Source organism: Opisthocomus hoazin, chromosome 14 (genome assembly GCF_030867145.1).
Source record: "Opisthocomus hoazin isolate bOpiHoa1 chromosome 14, bOpiHoa1.hap1, whole genome shotgun sequence".
Taxonomy (NCBI): Eukaryota; Metazoa; Chordata; class Aves; order Opisthocomiformes; family Opisthocomidae; genus Opisthocomus; species Opisthocomus hoazin.
Window position 1 is genome coordinate 3,635,375 of NC_134427.1, and position 23,413 is coordinate 3,658,787.

General features: G+C 40.5%; 1 protein-coding gene across 3 annotated transcripts in view; it reads left to right on the forward strand.

Moving 5' to 3' along the window:
* The window catches only part of DACH2 (dachshund family transcription factor 2), a 315,305-nt gene that overhangs the window by 241,817 nt on the left and 50,075 nt on the right, over positions 1 to 23,413 (forward strand). For all 3 annotated transcript variants that reach the window (XM_075435512.1, XM_075435511.1, XM_075435513.1), the window contains exons 4-7: positions 268 to 423; positions 3,214 to 3,386; positions 14,756 to 14,891; positions 17,038 to 17,118. In XM_075435512.1, the coding sequence (XP_075291627.1) occupies positions 268 to 423; positions 3,214 to 3,386; positions 14,756 to 14,891; positions 17,038 to 17,118 (546 nt within the window). The remainder of the gene's footprint in view (positions 1 to 267; positions 424 to 3,213; positions 3,387 to 14,755; positions 14,892 to 17,037; positions 17,119 to 23,413) is intronic.

Sequence of the window (23,413 nt, forward strand, 5' to 3'; positions counted from 1 at the left end):
GATGATTTTATCCTTAAGCATTTAGCTTTTTCTGTTTCCAGAAACTAGTGTTATGAAGGTTGGTGATGCTGAAAGTTTCTAATCCCAGTTTTTGCCTGATGCACAATTACTAATTTATTAAAAAAAAATCAGGTGTAGGTTTCAGGTGCTGTGTTTGTGCTAAGTGCTTAGCTGTGGTAAAGAGTATTAACTCGTTGCTAACGAAGCAAAATACGTTTTAAAGGAAAGTATATGCCATTTACGGTTTGTTTGCACCCTGTTCTGCAGGTGGGAGTGAATCCTCCTGGGATAAAGACAAGCTTCAGTCTCCCATTACAACAGGATCGCAGCACAGCATTGGGCATCCCACGCTGTCAGGGCAGTCAAGCCTTGGAAGCGCGCACCCGCTCAGTCCTCTCCAGCAGAATCACCTGCTCACCAACAGTACGTACTGGGCTCTTACGGGGAGAAAAAAGTATACGGAGCCCTGCGGGGAGGCTGGGAGATGGGTGGGAGACAGATGAGCGACAGGAGGGTCAGGCCTCCTGCATCTGCTGCACCTCGCGTCCGAGCTGCCCGCTGGGATGCGGCTGCCCTCCGTGGATGGTCACCCACGGCTGGGGTAGGGACGGCCAGTCCTCAGCTGGCATTTCCATGGCCTGGGCTGAAGGGAAAAATAACCAGAAAGTTGCGGAAAATTTTAGCTATATGAGAAAATTCTCTTCCAGGTGAAAATGCTGGCCAGCAAATAAAAATGAGAGCCAGGAATAAATGCAAAATGTCTAGTTAAAAGCGAGCAGAAGCAATCCCTCTGCGTTATTTTGCCTTGTACCTTCAAGGTGTGGGCAAGGTCGTCCACTGAACCCAGCTATTGAAAGCAACTGGAATAAAGTGACACAGATAAAGTTTGGATTTGGAACTTAAAGCTCCCTTCAAACCCGTCTCTTTTCCTTCCCTTAGGAAGGGGGAAGGTGGGAAGCCAGCGCTTCCCCTTCTCCTTTGCATCCAAAGAGGGGAGGAAGGGAAGGAAGAGTTATTCCAAGAAAGATGTTTAAGATTAATATTTTAAAAATTAGTGAGCAGTAAAGTTAGTTCTAGCAGATCATGATGGATGAATAATGAAAATCTCACTGTTTCTGAATTTTGGTTATTTGTTTAAGCTCTTCATCCTGAAGGTTTTGAAAGTTGATTTCTGTTGTTAGTTTTAATGGATGAATGACGTTGCTGGCTCATTACACAATTTTAGGAGCAGATAGTTCCTTGCTACCTGTGTAGGGCCCCAGCCTTGAACAAATTAAAGCTATTGAAATGGCTGCTACAGTACAGGTCTGCTTTGTACGTGGGAAGGTACGGACAGGAGCATTTTGGGTTAAGTGTCAGTAGTTAAGAATCACTGGATCATAGGACTCAAATTCACTGTAGTTTATCTTTTCATTTTATATTCTTGCATAATTCAATACCTGTATATATTTTACATACGGGGATATTGTGTTCTTTGCTGTTAAAGAAAACTTTAAAGATATTTTCCAGTAGATTTTGTAGTAGGCAAATGTCTATAGGCTATTAAAGGGTTTATGGAATGTCAGACATTATGTCCAGTGATTTGCAAGAGTAGGATATATTTTCTTCATAGTCCTCTGAAAAGTTTGACGGATTGTGTCTTAAAACTGGTGATGTGCTGTTAAATTCTGTTTGTAGTTTGCATTTAGTTTGCATGTCAATTGGACTTTAAGTAGACATACAACTCAGTGTGGCCAGATGGTGTCTGGGAGTTTTGGAACTCTGGAGTATGAGGAAAGATTGCTGGGCTGTTAAGGGAGATAAGCAGGGGAACAAAGGCTTAGGGATGCGAGCGCTGAAGGGGGTTGTCACTGTGAAGGGAGACGTATGTGAGCTTTGCTTATTACCTATCATAATTAATATTGGTGTGGATCAGTATATAAAATATATAGTGAATCATCAGACATCACAGCGGTTGATCAAGATATACTCAAGCTGAACAGAAACAGTGTGGGAGCTCAGAATATATACAATTCTGCCCTTTGTGGTGGGCGCAGTGGTGTTTTTATGTTGCTGTAGTCAAATTGTATTGGAAGAACATGAGCTATATCAGTCAGTGATATTTTTTATTGCAGGTTCTGTTGTACACCACAGTGGTGACTGGCCTTCTCATTGAAAATACTTAAGACAGAGCCAAAAGTTAAAAAACTTTTAGAAATAATTTATGTGAATAGCATATGGTTATGACTAGCTATATGATAGTGTTATTTACTACTCGTATCTGAATTTTTTAATGAGAATTCCCAATCTAAGTTGCATTTAGAAAAGTGATAAGATGTTTTGTCTGGCAGAATGAGTCTAATTTTTTCTGAAAAAATAATTTTGGATGCTCAGAGGTAGCTATCTTCAGGTGGTCTCTCTAAAGAATTCTTAAATGCAGCATAACTGGAAACAGTTTTTTCAGCGAATTGGTGTCTTGGTCTTGCTTCCCATTGTAGTCATTGCTAAATACAACAAGTGATCCACGTGCTGAAATAGATATTAATGAAACGCGAGAATCCAATTCTTGCTCGCAGTAACATCACCTTTTTGGCAATGTCAAGATCTGCAAGTTGGTCCAAAGGAATTTCATACCATCTTAAATTGTATTATATCCTTAGCAAAGGACACTTTAAAGTGACTTTTTGGAAATTAAAACCTCTGGCAACAATTTTAACCTCTCATGAACTGTTCCCATTCACAGACCTGCTGTAGGGTAGTTCGGGAGTGTCTGGAGTCCAACCCACAGCTTCCTTTGTTCCAGAAATAGTCCGAATATAAAAAGCTAGTCTCAGATTGCTGTGTATGTGAACTAAGAAGAGTAAAAGGGCTTGGTAGGAGTATATTGTCAGATAAAATTATTAATAAATACTTATCTGATGTATTGGAGCATGTTTTGTATTTTTTTCTTTATTGCTGTTAATAAAGAGATTGTTGAACTTATGCACTGTTGTATATTAATTTTGCTAATATTGTGTTACTTTGCAGCTGTGTGTTTCTTTCCCTAATAAAAACCATACAGTCTTTTCTGGAATACAAAGACAATTATTCCCTCTGTAACATCGAAATTATGAACACAGAATAATACGGAGTTTGACTAGTCAATGTTCTAGTAGAATATAGATTCTAAAAATGAGGGTGTTGGGGTATAAAAGGAGGGACTGACACATACAACCTGCTCGTGCTCTCTTCTAGGGATAGACCTGCCGTTCATGATGATGCCCCACCCTCTGCTTCCCGTCAGCCTACCTCCCGCTTCGGTTGCGATGGCAATGAATCAGATGAACCACCTCAATACGATAGCTAACATGGCTGCAGCAGCCCAAATGCACAGTCCGCTTTCCCGGGCAGGGGCCTCTGTGATAAAGGTAAGTCATCTGTGAGACTTAGAAAAAACATCTTTTTGTGGGTAACAGAGACATTTACAGTGACTTTCTTAAGGCAGATAACTAAGAGACGGTGAGCTTATAGCAGGTGTACAGCACACCTGGTCTGCTGCTCCTGCCAGGGCTTCGCTCTGAGGGAATACCCACGGGTGCAGTCAAGAAGGGAAGATGCTCTGCTCTGTCTACAATTCTGTAATGTAATTAAAAACAGATACGAACACTCACTAGAGGCTAGGGGATAAGCAGTGCCGCATCTGTTAAAGCTCAAAAGCTCTTCTAAAATATTGTTGAAACTCAAACTTAATGTTACACTACAAAGAAAATGCTATAGACCATAGCAGGAACTGTGGTGCGGCGCAGTTCTAGAACAGGTTAATAGCAGAGAAAATCGTCAGAAGTACCGTAGGGAGTATAGGCCCTGGTAGCCACACCTAGATTTCCTTCTGGCTGGGTAGAACACGTTTATACTTTTGAAAGGCATCCGATAGTCTCTTCCAGACACCTTGTTAGGAAAACTTCATGCCTGTGTTGAGAGGCAAAGTCCTGCTACACACTGAAAAATATGTTGAGAAGTTTTCAACGTAGACAGGGGCAGGAGCAGGGTGTGAAGGGCTGGTGCTGTGGGGTTCTCTAAAACACACCGCGTGCTCTTTCTATTAAGCAAAAAGGAAAGGTTTTATCAATCTAACTTTTGTGTGTATTTGCCTGCACATGCATGTTTGTTGTTGACAAAGTTTTGTCAGCTTTGAAAGGTAGTTGTTTTAGTCTATTTTTCTTAGTTTTTAAGTATATTTAGTCTATAGAGCTAACTGTTCTGGAAAGTATGTGTCTCTGTTCTGATATTTATGCTCATTTTCACTCAAGTATCCACATCATTCTGGAATCTGAGAGTTCCGAGTTGCTTTATTCTAATAACTTGCACTGATTTTCTGAACTTAATCTCTCGTATCTTTATTGTACAACATCTTAATTATAAAATATTGATATTTTATTATGGAGAAAGTTGCTGTTGCCAATATTACAGGCCAATTGTGAGAATAAATGTTAGGATTTTGTTGTACTTTTTATTGTCTCAGCTTGCCACTGCAGGAAATTTTGTTTCTACATTAGCAGGGAAAGAAATTAGTAGTACACAAACATGTGTTTATTTTCATACTTGTATTTGTTGATATCAGCATACTTTCAAGGAAGAAAGCCAGTCTCTCTTTGTCACGTTACAGTAGCATAAAATAGTATGTGCCTCTGTTTCTGAGGTTCTGGAGATCTTCATTTTTCTTCTGATCATCGTCTTGGCCCTGAGCGTCTCCAGAGTTGCCTCCAGTTGTTTTTCATCTCTGCCCAGAGTCTACTTCCCAATTAGGGTGAATGTTGTTCTTAATACTTTGATTTTTTTTTTTTTTTTTTTACATTTTGGTTTCTTGGATTCTGGGAGGCTGGCAAAGTTCAGGAGGGGTGTTCCCCAGCTGGAGGCTATCTAGGATTAAGATCTATAAAAACTTATGCTGGTCATCCGTGTATCTGCCCAGCTGTTGAGTGGGTGGTGGAAACATGGTATCTCTGATGTCCAGCTGTCCATTAGGTAATGCAAGTCGCTCAATGGTTAGAAACTGAGATTCCACGCATTTCACTTGGTATCCTTTTCTTTAATGGTTCCAGAGACCTCTTGAGAAAACCATAACTTAAATACAGCTTTGATTATATTTGAAATGCTATCAGTATGTCAAAATGAAGATTAAATATGTATTTGTAAACAATGGTAGTTCTCTGTAATATAAACTACAGTTTTTGCAAGCAGTTAGGTTTAAGGATGCTCTTTAACAGGCCCTTGCTGATGCTGGTTACTTATTTACAGCTGTTTTTTCCCCAGCACCTGCACTAGAGGATACAAAATATCTCCACAGCAACAGTAGGTCTCAGCAGCACTCTAGTGGGAATTATTTGCTCTACATGATGTAGAGGAAAATACGCCAGGAGCTAATGTGCCAGAGGAAGAGTGTGCATCCATCGCTGCGCTACTCTCACCTGTCAAGTGATGCTGCATCGTTCTCTTTTGTGTTGAGTGCTGAAACTGTAGATGAGTTTTATTACAGAGAAAGTGAGGCTCCTTTTGTCATTTCGTTCTCTTCTGTACAGTGATCTGTCTCTGAATGACGATCAATTAAGATGAAATCCTTGTACCAAACGAAACAGGTAAAAGAAGAGCATGGCTGCTGCTGTTACCTGTCAGCAGTATTACTTTTATTAAATGACATTATTTCAATGCATTTAGTAAGTACAAAAAATGACTAGTTTTAGATAAACTGCAATGCCAGCATCATGATGTTACTTAAAATGGGAGAAATGAATCGAATATATTAAGTGTGTATCTATTTCTGTATTCTGATGACTAAAATACCACTCGGCCTGTTTTCTATAGGTGTGAGAATCAGCTGCTTTGTAAAGGTTTTGAATGAAGTCATTGGGCTTTTTATATCACGTTTGCCATTTAGAAGTAAGCTGTTCTACCAAGATATGCATGATCAGCAAAGTTAACATTTAGTGCTCCAGAAAGAAATGTCATAACTATGAAACTTGATTTCTTCCTGACAGGAACGCTATAAATTAGGCAGTCACAATGGCCAGGCTCACAAAACCTCCTTAGCCATCTGTAATATGATCGGATGTGATTATAGCAGCACCCGCTAGCAGTGCTGGAGCTGCGGTTCTGACAGCGCCCGGGTAATAAATCCAGCCTTTCAGGGACTGACGGCGCATCTGAAAGAGCTTGCTCCGTTGGCAGCTTGGCTCAGGTGGTTGTGGAGAATCTGTGTCACCGAGGGTCTCGTATGGCAAAACCAAAACTGGACGGCGACACTGACTTCACCACCCTCCCTCTTCTCCCCCTTGCATCTTCTCTCCTGTTAGTTCTTTCTTTCCAGAGATATTCTCCAGCTGGATGAACTTTGCGGTCCGGTTCCCGGCCTAGGTGTAAAATGCTTTGCCAGCCTGGCCTTGAGGGGCGGTCTGGGGTGGAACTAGCTGAAGTACACTGGAATCATGGTGTAGGCTAGAAACAATACTGAATAACTATAGTAGTTTACTGTCATGCAATAATTTTGTTCCTGAAACTCAGACAAATCTACTCAGTGACGATACTTTCAGGTCTTCAGGAGCGAAGTTTGAATGGGCCCTTTATACGAAAGAGAAAGGATTTTTCACTGGAGTTTGTAGAACAGCTCAACTCCAGAGAGCAGTAACTACACAGCATGAAGATTTGTATTTTACAGTGGACCTGTAATGAATATGGCTGATTATGTAACAAATGAACATGACTATTAATATGCGTTCACAGCATATTGTACAGTTTATCATAAAGGAGCCATTAAGATGTATGCTGAGAACACAAACTGAATAGAATGCTAAAAGCACGCTTAAATCTTGACAGATCATTTCAATTAAATTGGGTCCAGAGGAGCTGAGACCTCACAGCTCATAACGCGGATGGTAAATGCATGAAGAGATGTCACAGCATCTTGTGTTCATTGTCGGTGCTGTTGAACCTCAGAATCAGACCATGCCCATAGAACAGTACTCTGTGCGTAGCGGAAGGAGACCTCAAGCTGCAGACCCTCAAGCCGTGTACGATAACGGCATCAGAGTGTTAAGGTAGTGCCATCAAGCCTAAAGTCTTGGTTTATACAGATTAAGCCAGATAAGGGACCTACATGGCTAAAAACCGTATTAGCTTACACAATGTCAGCCTGCGGGCGGGAGGTTTGGGGTTAGGAGGGCTGGCAAGAGCCAAGCGTCGGAGCTGTGGCTGCACGAGCGTCTGCGTGTTCACTGAACGGCCGCTTCCCAGGTGTCCTTGGAGACGGGCTGGTGGGAGCTACTGTGGTGAGGGTGGGCTTCCAGCTGTGGGGACCGAGTCCAAACCAGGAGCCTTAAGCCGCTCTCTTTAGCGTTAAATGTCAAGAGCATACTGACAGTCAGGAGGCAAAATATGATCCTAGCAATTTGAGAGGCTCTTTTACCATTTTCTTCCTGTTTTTCCTTGCTTCTTGTTCCATTCATCCCACATGCTTTGCACTTCCCTTGCTCCTCTTGCTCATGTCTCGCCCTTCCTCCTCCATCGCTCCTCCTTCTTGTCGTTCTCTCTCCCTTTCCTTCTGGCTCTCCAGCAGCCTCTTCCGAGCTGAGCGATGTGCTTCTCCTGAGTAGGAGTATTTCTACAAATTGGTTTCCTGCAGTCCATTTTTCTTCTGTTGTCATTCCCTCGTGTTTGTTGCATTCCTACTTTTCTCTTGTTTTTTCTGCTCTTATCCAGGTCCCAGCTAGGAATGAGTGGCACATTTGTTGAACGCAGCTGGAAAACCCAGAGAAAAGTTGAAATGAATTGGGGAAAAAAAGGACATTTTAGGTGAAATGCAGTGTTTTGTTAGGGATACCGAAATCTTGTATTTCACATCAACCTTACACATTCTCCGTCTGAATATTTTGGTCTACTGATAAACAGAACAAAGCATGATTTGTACATGTGTGATCTAGACGTGCAGTAGAGATTTTGGAGTCTCCTTTTCTTTGTGTTCTGTTGTTCTCCTTGTTTTGTGGGATTGTTAAAGCATTTGTAAAGGATGTATATGACATGATTTTAGGTTCCCTAAAGAGAATACAGATGGGCTGTGTAATTATTGCTGAGAGGTGCTATTTTCTGTGCTGTACAACTCACATTCATAATATTTACCTGACAGCCAGAAAAATGTAGCCATCTCAGAATACTCTGAAACAATTCTTCTCAGTATAAAAACATTTCTCATTACAGAATTTGTAACACTTAATTTCATATCTCTGTGCACTAAATTGATTCTGAATTGTTCTCAGAATATTACAAGATTTGCAAAATAAAACTTCCATAAAATTTATGTTATTTTACTTATTATTAGATTTATTCTGTCATAGCACGCTCATTGCTGGCAGCTTATGGAGGACTGGGTACTAGAATGTGTTAGAGGAGAGTCATGTGAGACGGAGTAGTTTAACTTTGCTGCTTAGGCTGATTTTTGTGGCTGTATCGGTAGCAAAGGAGCAGTGAGTGTGCAGTTTTGTGTCGTTCTATTCGCTGATACAGAGAAACTGCTATGCTGGGAGATGTCCAGGTCCCTGCAAATGGCATTAAGGACCCCTCGTCTCTCCTCGGTCAGAGGGAGGCATGGCCCTCTCCCTGCAGTGCCAAGATGCCTGGCTTGGTAACCCTGAGACACCGAGCTACTAGGTTAAAGAATAAGCAACAAATAGTTGTTTTAAATGTACAAGTGGAAAAACAAAACAATGTAAGAAGCAAGTACATCTCTTCTTTGCAAAGCTTGCAAAGGAATATTATTAGGCCAAGCACATAGTAGCTTTTAGTTCTGGCTCAGATCTTTTTAGTGTTGGCTTAGTCATTTGCATTTGTACTTAACTGATACAGCTATAACGTAGATTAGACCTAGCGTTATCACCGTTAGTCCTGAGAGTGCCTCGCCTTCGTGCGGTAGCAGCACTGGGTGAAACAGTTCGTAGGAGGGGTACAAGTAGAAAGTTCCCACTGCAAGATCCTTTCCAATTTTCCTCAACATACGTTCAGATTCAAAGTAAAATGTAAGGCTGATATCTTAATATACGTGTGAGGGTTGCCGTAGTTTTCGCAGTGACTGCTAATTTAAGAAGTGGTGAAGAAGGAGGCTCTTGTCTGGCTGTTTACCAATACCATCGGGTTAGCTGCGGTCTTGTTTGGCTGAGCAGCTGGCAATTAATGAATTGATAGGAAGTAGTCACGAGGTAATGGAATTAGCAAGTGAACATCTGGTATTAAAAATCAGTAAACGTAGAAGAGTTTTTGTGATTTCTTATATTTGGTGGGAAAATAGTTGCCAGTTGACTACAAACGAAACAACTATATGTATGCACTGAAAAAAATTGCGTTTTAAATGGCAAAGTACGTATTTTGAGTGAATGACTTCCCAATACTCTGCAAAAGATGAATGGGATCCAGCTGGCTTTCAGACATACAGATCCTATGTTCGTTTTTAGACCAGCTGTTTACCTTGTTCATCTCTAGTTCTTACAGCAGTTGGAGATAATGTGAGTAGCGCAGAAGACCAACAGGTCATCCATGGTCCTTGCGTGTGCCCATTTCCAGACCGAGATGATTCAAAATTTAAACCTAGCCACTGTTCTCCTGCCCAAAAACAGTAACTGCAACCGTTGTATTTCTTGTTGGCCACTGTCCGGCAGCATTTCAGATTTAGCACAGCTCCTGCCTATTGTGTCAGGGTTATTCTTTCCCTTTGAAAAGCCTAAATGCCAATTATGTATTGCTTTTCTCGCTACCGCATTAGTTAAGGACTGTAAACTTTAGAACTCCATTATAAATGTACTTGTTATTAGAACTCAAATGGTGTCAACTAAGGTCAATTGGAAAGAACTATGTGTCTTACTGTTAACTAAAAAAAAATGTTAGCAATTGAATTCTTTGCTAACTGAAGTTATGTTAACTTTTCTTATTCTTTTCTCTTGTTGAGGATGGAGTTCAGCGAGGGAGATAGGAGCAGTGATGGCACAGGCATGAAATTGTGGCAGTTTTGGCTAGGAGGTGAGGAGGTCTGCAGCCAGCCTGCTGGCTGATGGCTCCTGGCTTCACAGAACCCTCCACAGAAATGGAACTCTAGATTTTTTTTTGATTTTTTTTTTATTTTTATTTTTTTTTACCTGTGTAGCCCATTTTGAGAATCTGAATGGTCATTTGGCAAGCCCTGGGAGATCAAGGTGTGGCACAGTAAACATTCCAGTGAGGCACTACTGTGCAAATTAACGTTGGAAAATTTGTTCTGCCAGAGCCTATGAACTCTCTGTTTTTCGAACATGGTCACCAGCTCTAAATCTTTGTTACAATAGATGAAAAGGCAGTAGAATCCCCATTTTTCCTTCCTCTCCATTTCGTTAGTGAGGTCTGGTGAATTCCAGCTCTCCTGCCACTGCAGAGCCCTGTAGAGTACAGAAGCAGCACCTCGATTAAATATGAAATATCAAGATAAATGTCTGAATAAAATATCTAGGACTCAGACAAACTTCCAAAACCTGCTTGTCAGCAGTGAAATGCCATTAAATCCTCTAGGAACTCATTAATAGATTAACATTTGGAAGAGTAATTACAGCTACATTAGAACTAAGAATAGAGAAAAATACAGGAAAATCTAGCAGCATCATTTCTCTAAACCCTTGACACAAAATGAAGATCAATACTATATAAAAAATCAGAGGGAAAGAATTAAGGTCAAGATGATTATGTCAAAAATAGGTAAGCTGTTCATATATATTTCAAATAAAACTAGTGTGGATGCTGCTGATATGTAGTGTTTCATATTGTTTGTGTGGAATACTACCTCACAGGGGATAGAAAAGGAATATTGAGGTGAAATCAAGGATGTATCTGGCAATTGGGTGAGTTGATGACTTCAGTGCTGTTAACCTAAATCACAACTAAAATTAACAATGTCAAGCTTTGTAGCTACATTTTCTGAGCCAGAGCAAGACACTGATCTTTAGTGAGACAGAAATATATTACCCTTCAAAAGGATTAAATACTGCAAAAGTCTTTTTTGAGAATTTATGTTACAGCTCTGTAAAGGGAAGAGAAAAGATAAGATAAAGTAGGTGCTATAGTTAGATAAATAGGTAAGACCTTGAAAGATGTTTTCATTTTTCGTCAAATTCTCACAATCTGTGAATTTTATATATATAATTCATTACATTATAACCTGAAATATGAATCTTGCAAATTTATGAAATAGGAAGAAACACAAATGGAGAAATTATGACTTTATTTAGAAATGCTTCTTTGTTACTGTGAGCATACCTACTGTAGACCCAGGCTGCACAGCAGTGCGCCGGCAGGAACTGAGCTATTCTCAAGAGGATAAAAATCAAAATATAAGAAAAGAAACAAGGATGTAAAATACATAGATGACAAAAAAAGAAATGAAGTCATCAATGTATAAAAAAATGTTAGGGTTTTAGATTTGCAATTTTCTTATTTAAATGCCCTCACTGATTTGTTACAAATACTGTTAACCCTGTGTTTGGAAAATGGTGGGTACATTATCACTTCTGTTCTCATTTGTAATAAAATAGATTAACTTGCTGTGAAATTTTAACTAGGCTGAGACACAACAGTAGCTACCTAATGAACCAGAGCACATTGCTGTTAAGTAGCTAAATAGATGCATACTGATTACGGGACTGAAAAATGGATCTGTTTACTTGCAAAAGGAGTCTGTTCATAGTGTTATTCATTGTGGTAGGGGAAATTCAGCATTACATTTCCACACAAACATTTAGAAATAGGCAATTTCTCCATCCATATGCAGTCTTACACGATGATACTTTATCCTCATTTGTAGTACATACGATATAGAGAAAATTTCAGCTCCTTTGTTGCTTACAGGGAAAAGTGTATCTTCCCTGTTTATGTAAATTTTTGTAACTGGTAAGACGTTAGATGACATAATCAACTAATTCTCTTAGAAAGTGATTCACTGTGTGATTAAGAACGACATTATTATTTGACACTTTTATTTCTGCCTGAACATTTCAAACCAAGACCCTGAGTTTGAAGGCAAATTACTTGAAGCAGAGATTGTTTTATAGCAAGAGGCAATGGGAAATGCAGTTACCAGAAGGAGCTCAAATCCTTTGCTTTTCCAAATCATCAGCTTCTGAATGACTCAGATAACTCCCATTTAAGATGACATATATGGCTGTTGTGTGATATCTAAGTGTTAATTCATAGTCGTATTTGTTCATGGTTTTTTTTGCAGAACAGTTGGCATGTCCTCTCCTTGGCTATTCATTTTCATGGTTGCAATAGACAATGAAATTTACTTAAACTGTCTGCTCTTCTGTAAAACTAATGATTTCAAAGTGATATCTTAATTGTAATTTGAGTAATCTTGTGGTAAAAAGAGAGGAAATAGTGCCAAGGAGGGCGGTTAAAACTGAAATCCAGGCAAATAAAATGACAGTCAGAGTTGTAGCCTGTTAGCAGTAACCTGTGTGGAAGCTATTATTTACACAAAGGTAGAAGACGCATCGTATTTAGCAGCTCAGGATTGCATATATATGATTCATCATTTATTTAGCAGAAGACTTCTTGGGGTAAGAAAGTGACTGTTAAAAGTAACTTAATAAGCAGCCCATCCACAGATTAAGTCCCAGCTCTCTTTTACTTTTCCGCTTATCTCGGCAACCTCTAAAAATACTCTTGGAGCCTGAGAAGAAGAAAGCCCAGGACACTGTAGGATCCGTGACTTTGACTCGTTTTGCTCAGAATCTGAAAGGCGGTTTGTTTAAAACCATTCAGTTTTCAAAACTTTAAGGACTTTGTGACTCAACAGAATAGATTCATATCTGTTGAAACTTAATAAACATTTTTAATTAGCGTTCACAAATACTGCAATTAAAAGTCTCCCTTTAAGATTTGTTAGTTATTGTATGTTCATTAAATAACAGACAATGAGTGAAACCGATCCATTGAGGATTAACAGCTATGTAATAGATACGCATCTGTCGCAGGGTTCTGAGGCTCGGTTGTTACTTCACGTACAATAACGATCCCATTAAACACACTCAGCCCTACGCTCTCAGCTGCTGGGAGTGGAACAGGCAAATGCCGGCCCTGGCGCTGGGGGTCGAGACTGGAGGATCCAGTCGCGCTTCCCCTGTGCGTCGTTCTCAAACGTGACTGTGAGCAGGAGGATCGCTGTGGTTGAGAGAGGCGGTTTGAGTGGGTAACAGAACATTCTTAAAACATCGATCTTGCTGCCAGCGTTATTAATGAATTGCCTGGATGGGTTGTGAACAGAAGCTGTTGTGCTAGCTATTTAGAATAGAAAAACTATCAGAATCTACCATTCTTTTCCTAAAGCTACATTATTGATTTAGGATACTGTCTAGCAGAAACAGCATAAAAAGTTCAGATGCTATTGAGTTTATTTTCAAAAGCGTGTGCTAAATTGCCACCAGGTAGCCAGATTGCATACTCCTAATGAAAAATCTTTGAGAAGAGGTTAGAAAGGCAGAAGAATTGCAAGGTTCCTTTGAGACAGCTTCCTCAGATTACACTGTAATTGTGATTTTTAATGAGGTGGGGGCAAGAGGATCTCCCTTTATTTAAAAAAAAAAAAAAAAAAAGTAATATTTGAGTTCTGAGTTTCCACAAGGAACAGCTGACTGCCAGGGCTGAGGGCATCTCCAAAGATGCAGTTTGTGGAACTCTTTAAATTCAAGCGTCTCCTCGTTAGGGTCTCTCCACTGGAACTCCACCTTCAAGGCCTTGTAACAGAAGATTTATGAGACTGAAGGGATTTTAAGGATATCTAGAGTATCTCAGGCCATGATCTGTCGCTTTTAGAAGATTCTCATTTTTTGTTGGTTCTGGGAACAGGAAGGAAGGGTACTGGAATTTAGAATTAATTCAAAAAGATTATACATGTGGAATCGCTGGGTTGGAATGGATCTCAAGTGGCCGTATAATCTCTTCTCTTCCTCAGGATACAGTGAATTATTACTTCTGCCACACTTGTCTAACCTGTTCCGAAAAATTTTTATGGGTGAAAATTCCACAGCATCTTCTGACAGTCTACAAGATACAGATACACAGAACTGCAGAATTGAAATTTGCTGGACTTTTACAGTTTCTTACCCTTTTTTTCTCCTTACCTAAAGTACTATATATATTTAAATTAGAGGTTACTGTCAAGTAAGAACTTGCAAGCACATTCTTATTTTTGTTAGCCAGTGGTGCTTTTCATGCAAAAGTGAAGTTCTTACCAGTGCCGCAGCTTTTAAAGTTTGGGCGCTAACCTGAGAAGTTAATGATGTGATTTATTCAGGTACAGCTTCTAGCGAGTTCGCAGAGTTGACTGCATTTAGTGACGGTTTAGTCCAAATCTGAATTGTTGATTTGAAATGTGACTCATATACGTCAATTTTACTATCAGGAGATCAAAAGTAGTTTGCGGAAACAACACTAAAGAACATTTGTTATGGTCCTATGTGTGAAAATGTTCGAAAATAAGAAGTTACCAAGAAAAAAAAGGTGGTGAGTTATGTCATGACACAAAGGATGAAAAGCTGTGCCCAATGCATTGCACGTAGAAGTCTGTACTCTCTGTGGCTGTAGAAGACTATAGTGCTCTTTCGATGTGAATTCTGTTCACTGTTTATCTTGGAAGGACCATTTGTTACTGCTGGTTTAGCCAACTTAATTTTTTCATCAAAGTTCAGTGAAGTTCATGAATCAAATTGCACAGACTCTGTTTTGCTTCTGTTTCAAGGAAAGGATTCAAGACAGCCCTTCTCCAGCTCCATCCCTAGAAGACAGCCAGCGGCCTGGGAGCCACACGTCCTCCCACCAGAGCAGCAGCGTGTCCAGCTCGCCGTCCCAGTTGGACAACACACCAGACAGAATTGGTTAGTGCTCCACAGCCTCACACCCTTTTACAGTTACTGACCTCACGAATTTCAGACGTTTGGTGAGGCAAACATTGCTTTGCTGGGAAACTCAGGAAAGCACTCACTTGGTAAAAAAACCCCGGAAGGTTCATCACTATAGTTATTTTTACTAGGTTCTTCCCTATGCTGAGGCCAGCACCTCAGATCCATTCTGTGCCCTTCTGTATCCAGTCACGCACAGAAGGTACCACCTCTTCTCTGGTACAGCCAGGTTCTCCTGCATGCTGGGGTAAGAAAGCGCCTCTGAAGGCACCTGGAATTGAAAAATAGCAAGATACGTTTTACTTTGTATGTATGTCAGAAGAGTCTCAGATGATACGATGGGCTTTTCTGTTCCTCAGACCTCCTCATGCACACATTCCCTCATCACCACGAGGCTGAGGGCTTTTTGATTTTTTTGGTCTCTCCACCACAGCTTTCACAGCCTGTGCGTTATTGATCATGTGTTTAAAATGCGAATTCAGTCTAGAGGAAGTTTAGATCCTATTCTTGGTGCTTCCAAGAGGGATCTGGGGCAAGTCAGTTAACATCTTTTCACATTGGTGTACATCAGCACTGTTGTCTTCGCTGTGATTGGAGCCCAGGCAGGCATTGCTGAGCTAGATTTAAACTATGGGAACAGTGCAGGCCATGGAAGACAGCATAGACTCCACTCCCACCAGATAACTGCTCCATTGCTTGCTGGGATTTTGCAGTTTTGACTCTGGTCCGTGCAGCAGCACCATGACACTGCACAGCACAGCTGGCTCTGCGCAAACATCGTGATAGGACGAGAGGCAATGGCCTCAAGTTGCGTCAGAGGAGGTTTAGGTTGGATATTAGGAAACATTTCTTTACTGAGAGAGTGGTCAGGCGTTGGACCAGGCTGCCCAGGGCAGTGGTGGAGTTCCCATCCCTGGAGGGGTTCAAAAACCTGTGTAGATGTGGCACTTGGGGACATGGTTTGGCAGGCGTGGTGTTGTTGGGGTGACGGTTGGACTCGATGATCTTAGAGGTCTTTTCCAACCTATGCCTCTGTGATTCAAACCAGTCGGCAAAACCTGAACTCCTGGGCCCAAACGGCTGCACACACAGGGCAGGGAGTGGAAAGCAGATTCCCCTCAGCTTTCTCAGGTGTGAGGTAGGGCTGGAAATGCACAGGGCAAGCAAAGTAACTTCCGTAGCAACAGTGAAAGAGGGACTTCTGTCCTCAGTGTAGCTTTTGAAAGCTACCCGGAACTTGGTATGTTAATAGTAGTAGCACACACTGCCAGCTCTGGGCTCTAGCAATGGGGTTTTACAGTTTTTTAAGTTTTTTAAAGAAAACTAGGTTTTATTTATGTTGAACCAGATATTTCTCTGTGTTGAAGTCTAATGCTTACTGTTGTGAAGATACATATATACACATTGTATCTATATAAATATAAATATATTCTTACTTTTGCAATTTTTTTTTAAAAAAAGCTTTCTCTAAAATACGGCGATGAAGTTTTTAACAAGTGTCCTCACTGGAATAACTTTAAATTCTGTAACTGGTTAATTGCAGAGAAGGAAGTGTTTTAACCAAATAAGAACAAAGAAAATAGACATCCTGAAATCCTAAACTTAACACCTCTCACTGATCTTGCTGGTGTTAAGTAAATAATTTCTTTCAGCATTTTGTTTTTTCGATTTCATCTATCAATTTGGGTTACTGTCTGTCTATCTGTATTTCTTATTAAGCTTGCTGCTTTATAGATAATTACTAATAGTTAAATCCTTAAATGTATTTTTCCCAAAAATTATTTCTGTGAAGTACTTTTCTAATTGGTTAATTCCAACATTTCATAAGAAGTCACATTCATCTCCGTAGTAATTTGGATTGTGTCTTGGTATCTTTGTTTAATCAACTTGAGCAAATTTGCTTTTGCTGCATATTTTACTTGGCTCTAAGTGCTGAACTGGGACAGTAAAATGGTTGATTATGGACAGTAAAAATGGGCAATTGCTTTAGAACTTACATAATATAAATCAATGTTAAAATACAACAATATTGACAAAGAGGAAATACAATTTAATATTTTCCTCTCTTCTGACATTTTTTTACTGGCAGTGTTATATAGCTGTGCGCTCTGATTTTTTTTAGCGATGCTGACCAACAGCAGGGAAGGAGAACTCATTGATCAAGAAACTGGGACCAGCCTAAAAAAAATACAAAAGGAGAAAGGTAAAATTACAGACTCTTTTCCATCTCAGGCATTTAATTACACTTGCTGTGTGTTTTATTCCTTTTTCTAGTATTCGGCATATGCAGTGGCATAATATTATAAATTTAAGAGAGCTAAGTGCCTAATTGCAATGAATAATGTATCCAGTGAATTTACATGGCGTTCTCCTTAGGAAGTGTAAACAATCAGATCTTCGCTTCTCTCTGTTTATATAGTATGAGGCTAATATTTTGCCCGTCTTTTGACTCAATTATTTATGAAATTCCTAGCAAATATTTGATTAGTCACATGGTATTGTTTCTTTGCCTCCAGGGGTTGTGTGTGCAGACTACTCTAATGCTGGTAATATAGGTGAGGGAAACAAGCCAATTTTTGTGTCTAATAATACCCCATTAGCACGGAAGGGAGAGGCGATGTTTGGCCGGTAGTGACTGTCCTGCAGGCAAGGAGGTGCCGCCTCCGCTCGCTGCTCCCCGCGGGGATTGTGGGGTGCTGGGGAAGGCGGACACTGGTGTGCGCAGGCGAGCCCTGGGGAAGGGCTGCAGCGTTGGAGAGCGTGCGGCGTCTGTGGCTGCACGGCGAGGGAGGAGAAGCCATTTTGTTTCCTTGAAAATACAACAGCAACAACAAAATCATATTAATAGGCGAGCGGTTTATTCTGGCATTACATACAGAAAGCACCATACCAAATGTGTGCCTGCAAAAAAAACGAAGATGGTATCTAGTTAAAGAAATAAAAGAAAGCTGAAGGTAAGTGAACACTGGAAAAATATTGCAAAGGCATATACTGAGGGAGATGCTAAGGTTTCAGGGTGAAAAAGGTGTGAAAGAAAGAGAAGGAAGTGACCAAGAGAGGAGATAACATCAGTTCAATGTACCTACAGGTCTACTGCAAATAGGAACATTTTACCATAAATGAAAACATGAACTGATTTATATTGAGGTGATTTTCATGTATTTTCTGAGAAAACTAAAAAGGCAGGTATAGACAATTTTATGAGCTGTTTGGAGGCTCTATGTGCCTTGTGGGTCCAAAGTTATGTAAAATTGTTTGAGCAGGTTCATAATTTTATGTGCTCAGCTCTATGCCTTAGACCTCTGTGACTGATCCAGTCATGGGTAGGAAGAGCCTGAAACTTCCTCCTTATGTTTGTATTTCGTACTCAACTCTCTCTCTTCTTGAAAGGAGGAGAAGCTGTTTTCTATTTACTGGTTTCTCTAGGCGTTTCAGCACTTTGCTCCTGAACTCCAAAGAGTCCTTCTGTGCCATTCTGAGATATTTCTCTGTCTAGATCATCATGCTTAAATCCTTCCCTCCTATTTACAGACCAACACCAGCGGCTAAACAGTTATCAACCATACTTTCATTCCCAAGATCAAAAAATCACACTTCTGTACTGATTACATAGATGACTATTTAATCTAAATCTGGCAGCGTAGTTGATTTTAATTTTGATGAACTGTGCATGGTTTCTTGCCCCATATCTAGTCATTTTTCAGCAAAACAGTTCAATATCGAATGGGCTTGTAAGATGCAAATCATGTAGCTATTGGTAGTAGCAGTCCTGTCACTCAGGACGGATGAAGGAAGGTACAGTTTAAGAATCAGAAAAGACAATTCAGAAATCCCCAAAAGAGTGAAAATAATTTAAACCCCACCATCTGTGAATCCAGTTCCCAGGCTTCTGTGATCGTTGAATGTTCCTTGTAACGAAATCACGAAGTTCTGATGCTGACATTTTGTGTACCCTAATTCACCTGAAGACTAGAGTTGGATAGGCTTATTCCTTTCCTGGTTGACATTTTTGCATAGTGTTATCTCTCTTCAATTGATTATATCAAGTTGTTTTTAAACTTGAGTTTAAAAGGGAGTTGGGGCTGTTCAGCCTGGAGAAGAGAAGGCTGCGGGGTGACCTTAGAGCAGCTGCTAGTACCTGAAGGGGCCTGCGGGAAGGATGGAGAGGGGCTTTCACAAGGGTGTGTAGGGATAGGACAAGGGGGAACGGCTCCAAACTAAAAGAGGGCAGATTTAGATGAGATATTAGAAAGAAATTCTTCCCCAGGAGGGTGGTGACGCCCTGGCCCAGGTTGCCCAGAGAAGCTGTGGCTGCCCCCTCCCTGGCAGTGTCCAAGGCCAGGTTGGATGGAGCTCTGAGCACCCTGGGCTGGTGGAAGATGTCCCTGCTCATGGCAGGGGATTGGAACCAGACAATCTTTAAGGTCCCTTCCAACCCTTACCATTCTGTGATTCTGTGATATACTGGCACATACGTTACTTCTGCATGCACTTATGATAATTTTTTAGGATGAAATTAATGTTCAGGCATTCACTCACATCAGAAAAAAGTGCTTCAAAATGATGAGAAATTTTAAATTATCATTTTGAAGACAGAATAAGGTTTCTGTCTTTCTCATTGGTCTGCACAAGTCAAATATTTCTCTGAAAACGTGAGAACAGGAAACTATTCTTTTTTGTTGTGTAAAGATGTAATTTTCAAATAATCCCATGGCTCCAGAACCAAAACGACATTATAATGGGAGAAATGGTGGAATTTTAGAGACACTAACATTGTATATCTAACAATTCTAAGCTGATTTTGCATTTGGCAGTGTGACAGCTCTATATTACAGTTCCTGTAGGAAGCTCTGTTTTATAGGGTAGGAGCGCCCAGTAAGGGATGGACTGCACCAGTAGGACAGAGCCAGTACTCCGCTTCTGGAAGTCCCCAGCCTGTGTGTGCTGGGCCTTTCCCTCACCTCATGCAAGTGCCGTTCTTCCTCGGTGATTGGTCTCACCCCTGTGTAGATTCTGTGTTCCTAATACTATTATTATTCTCTTGTGCAAAATTAGTTTGGGCTCTGGTGCACCTCAAAGATGTTGAATGATTTTCACAGTCAGCTGTGGACAGTCACCAAAGAGTGGGATCTGCGCTGGGTTGCTCAGCAAAAATTACACGTGTAATTTGTATACAGAACGAGCTTTGGTTTGCAAAACCTGCCATTACTTTTACTAAGGCAAAATATATTTACCATGGAAAAGATTTTCAAAGTTATTAAGAAGGAATGTAGTTAAAATAAAAGTATCAACATTTATTAAGTATGACAAGTAAGCGGTTTATACAGCCGTGGCAAACATATGTTTTCACATCTGTTTTGAGTAATATCATCATGATTTTAAAAATGATTTATAGCTCTGCAGGCCATAAAATGCCAGCTTTGCTGTAAGTTGGAAATTTTCAAACAACAAAGAAATTATTGAAGGTATATATTGAACATGTTTTTGTGTTACACACCTTGAGATAACTTTACAAATTTGAGCACTTCGTAACGATTAAGATAACAACAAATGACAATTAAGTGACTAAAAGGTAGTAGTAGTACTGGTTATGTGAAATCTTAGCATAAAAAATGATAAAATTTATTGTAATCATTACAGGCAAATGCTGTGATATCCTTCAGGATACACAGTTTTTGATTTCCATGTCCCATTTTAAGTGATCTCAGCACCAAAAATGTGCCACTTTGTTCTCATCAAAGTGATTTCAAGGTAATTAGGGCTGAAGAGAATATAGCTTAACGGTTTTTCTTTAAAAGGCAGTTAATATGAGGTTGTTCCAATTATGTTGAGCTGTTTGCATGTGTTGGTGAGGCAGAATTTGCAGAAGTAGCGGTTGTCTCGGCGCAGAGAGGTTGGAGCACATACAAACCATACCTTTAAGCTTTTTGGAGGAGAAAGGCCATTAATCTCAGCTACTTCGCACCCTTTCATCATCTTTTTTAAGAAGTATGGTCAGGCTTAACATTAGAGAACAACAAAATCCACCATGTTTATAGGTCTGCAGTTTTATTTTTTGCATAAAATACATTATTATATTTTTGTCAAATGTCCTGAGCCATTATGGCGCACAAGCATTTTGCCTGTGCATCCCTGTCAGGATAAGAGTGAAAACCGTATGAAGAGTAATCTGTACTTTATTCTGAAATAGCTGATGAAAGGAAACAGTTTGAAAATCCCTCACAGAACAGAACCTCAGATGTTTACAGAAACTTCAACACAAATTCTTCCTGACTGTGGTTACTTGCTGTGTCTGGTTGTAGGCAGTTACGTTTTACCTGCACAGTTGGGCACAGAAACTGAATTTGAAATTCATCTGCTTCAGTATACACCCTGGAAAAAATCTGTTGTATGGGAAAGGATTGTGTTTGACACAGCCCTGTACAGGCTTTATCGAAACCTCTGGATGAGCTCTGGCATTCGGAAGGTTAAACGAGCCAGAGAAGAATTTGGCCGTGCCTTCCAGTTGGATTTAAGTGCTGGTACCACGCATACTGCGTGACTGCATGACAGGAAACATTTCAAGCTCCTCGTATAGGATGGAGTAATGGAAGGCACTGGCCCAACTCTTGCCACAGAAAGCAGGGAGAATGGTCATGGTGTCATCGGTGGGAGCAGAGTTTGGCCAAAGCCTGGTGTTTTGGAAGGTCGCTCCCCCAGCTGATATTCCTGGTTGTCACTCCGGGCAGGAGCGGTGCGCGTCCCGGCTGTGCCCATGCTGTCCCTCCTGGCCAGGCACTATGCCTGACCCCGGGGAGAGCCTGTCCCGCTGCTCTGACAGCAGCAGGAGGGCCATGGCGTGCTTCGGGTGGTGTTCGGGGCGCTGGAGCTGCACTCTGGCCCTAGGCAACCAGAGTAAAAATTCATAGGAAAAGTTCATAACCAACCAGTACCTTCAGACTTAACCTCTGTTTAAGCAGGTTTTCAGTAGAAATAAAGACTGTAATTGTTGAGAAAGTGGTGTGCTCCGAATTTCCCAGAGCTGCTCGATGGCGATGCCACCGTCCTTCAGCCCAGCCGTCTGCATCTTCAGAGCGCCAGCCTGGGCTCGAGGGCTGGGTCTCCTGTTTCCAGTAGACGGGAGTCTCCAAAACGGCGCGTCTGGCAGCTATCCCCTTTCGTTTTATGAAAGAACACCTTTCCCTTTATTGCCTCAAGGAAATGGGGATTTTGCATCATTTCTGTCAGCGGAGTGAAATATCTTCAGATGGCCAGAGACTCCGGTAATGAAAGAATAACTATATGTATTTATTGGATTTCATTAGCGGAAAAGAGCGTTTATGCTGTTTAAATGAATCATTGCCAAGGGACTGGGTTACTCACGGTGTGAGGGGAGGAGAGCGAGCAGGTGTAGAACACCTGAACCAGCAACAGGTCCCGGTGGTGGGGGCTGTCCTTCAGGGAGAGGACGTTTCAACAGTTAATCTGAAAGCATCCAGATGGAGAGTGCAAGGAGTAAGAAAGAGAACGAAGAGTACGAAGCTGCACCCCGCAGCGAGTAGACAAAGTGTACGATAGGTGCCAACACTTCAAATGTTCACCATGCTGTTTCTTTGACATATCAATACTTGCATGTCAAAGATAGAAAGAGAAAAAAGCAATTTTCTTCATGAATGTGCTCATGAATCTCCTCTTGAGATGCATGAGAAACTGCCCAAATTAGAATAGAAGTCGTGTGCCTTTTGGTATCTTAAGTGTGTGTATTAGAGACCCCAGGGTCACTTCATAAGCGGTGGATGCAGTAATACATGGGTTTAAAGGTTGCAATGATTTCTTTCTCTAAAAACCTTAGGTGACAAGCGCAGTGCGAATGCTCACTGGAAAATTCAGTTATTTTTTACATTTTCTCTCCTCTGAGAATACTGAAAGAGAAGAAGCGCAGTGCTCCGTTCTTGGAAAAGGCTTTTTCCACAAGTTTTTTTGTTGTTAAATTTAACCTGCAAGTGACAACTGTTAAAATGGTGCCCTAAGAGTAGATGTGATCTTTCATCAGCCAATCAGTCAAAAAAAACCAAACCCAGGAAACCAAGGCGAACTCTTATTAACACTGAGATTCACAATATGTGTAAATAGAAAGTCATGGGTGGAGCTTGAATTTTTGAAGTGTCTAGTCCCGTATCGATTGTGTGTTTAACCATTGCTCAAACATTTATAAATAAAAGGGCCGTTATGCAAGAGATATTTATCACATATTGTAAGGTCACATCTTTTATATTAAGTTTAGATTAGAACTTTATTTGCATAATCATTTTTAAGAATGCATTTTTTCTAAAGAGTAAAATACCTGCCTCATCATTATTTTGACAGGTGGACCAAGACAGTTTCTTACATTGATAGATAATTTATTAATATGTTTTATTTATTAGATTTCAGTCCTTTTATGTATTACTGTTGAAACACTACAAATTGTGAGTCTATATAAACATGCTGAAATGATGAAATTTTCTTTAATGAATAGG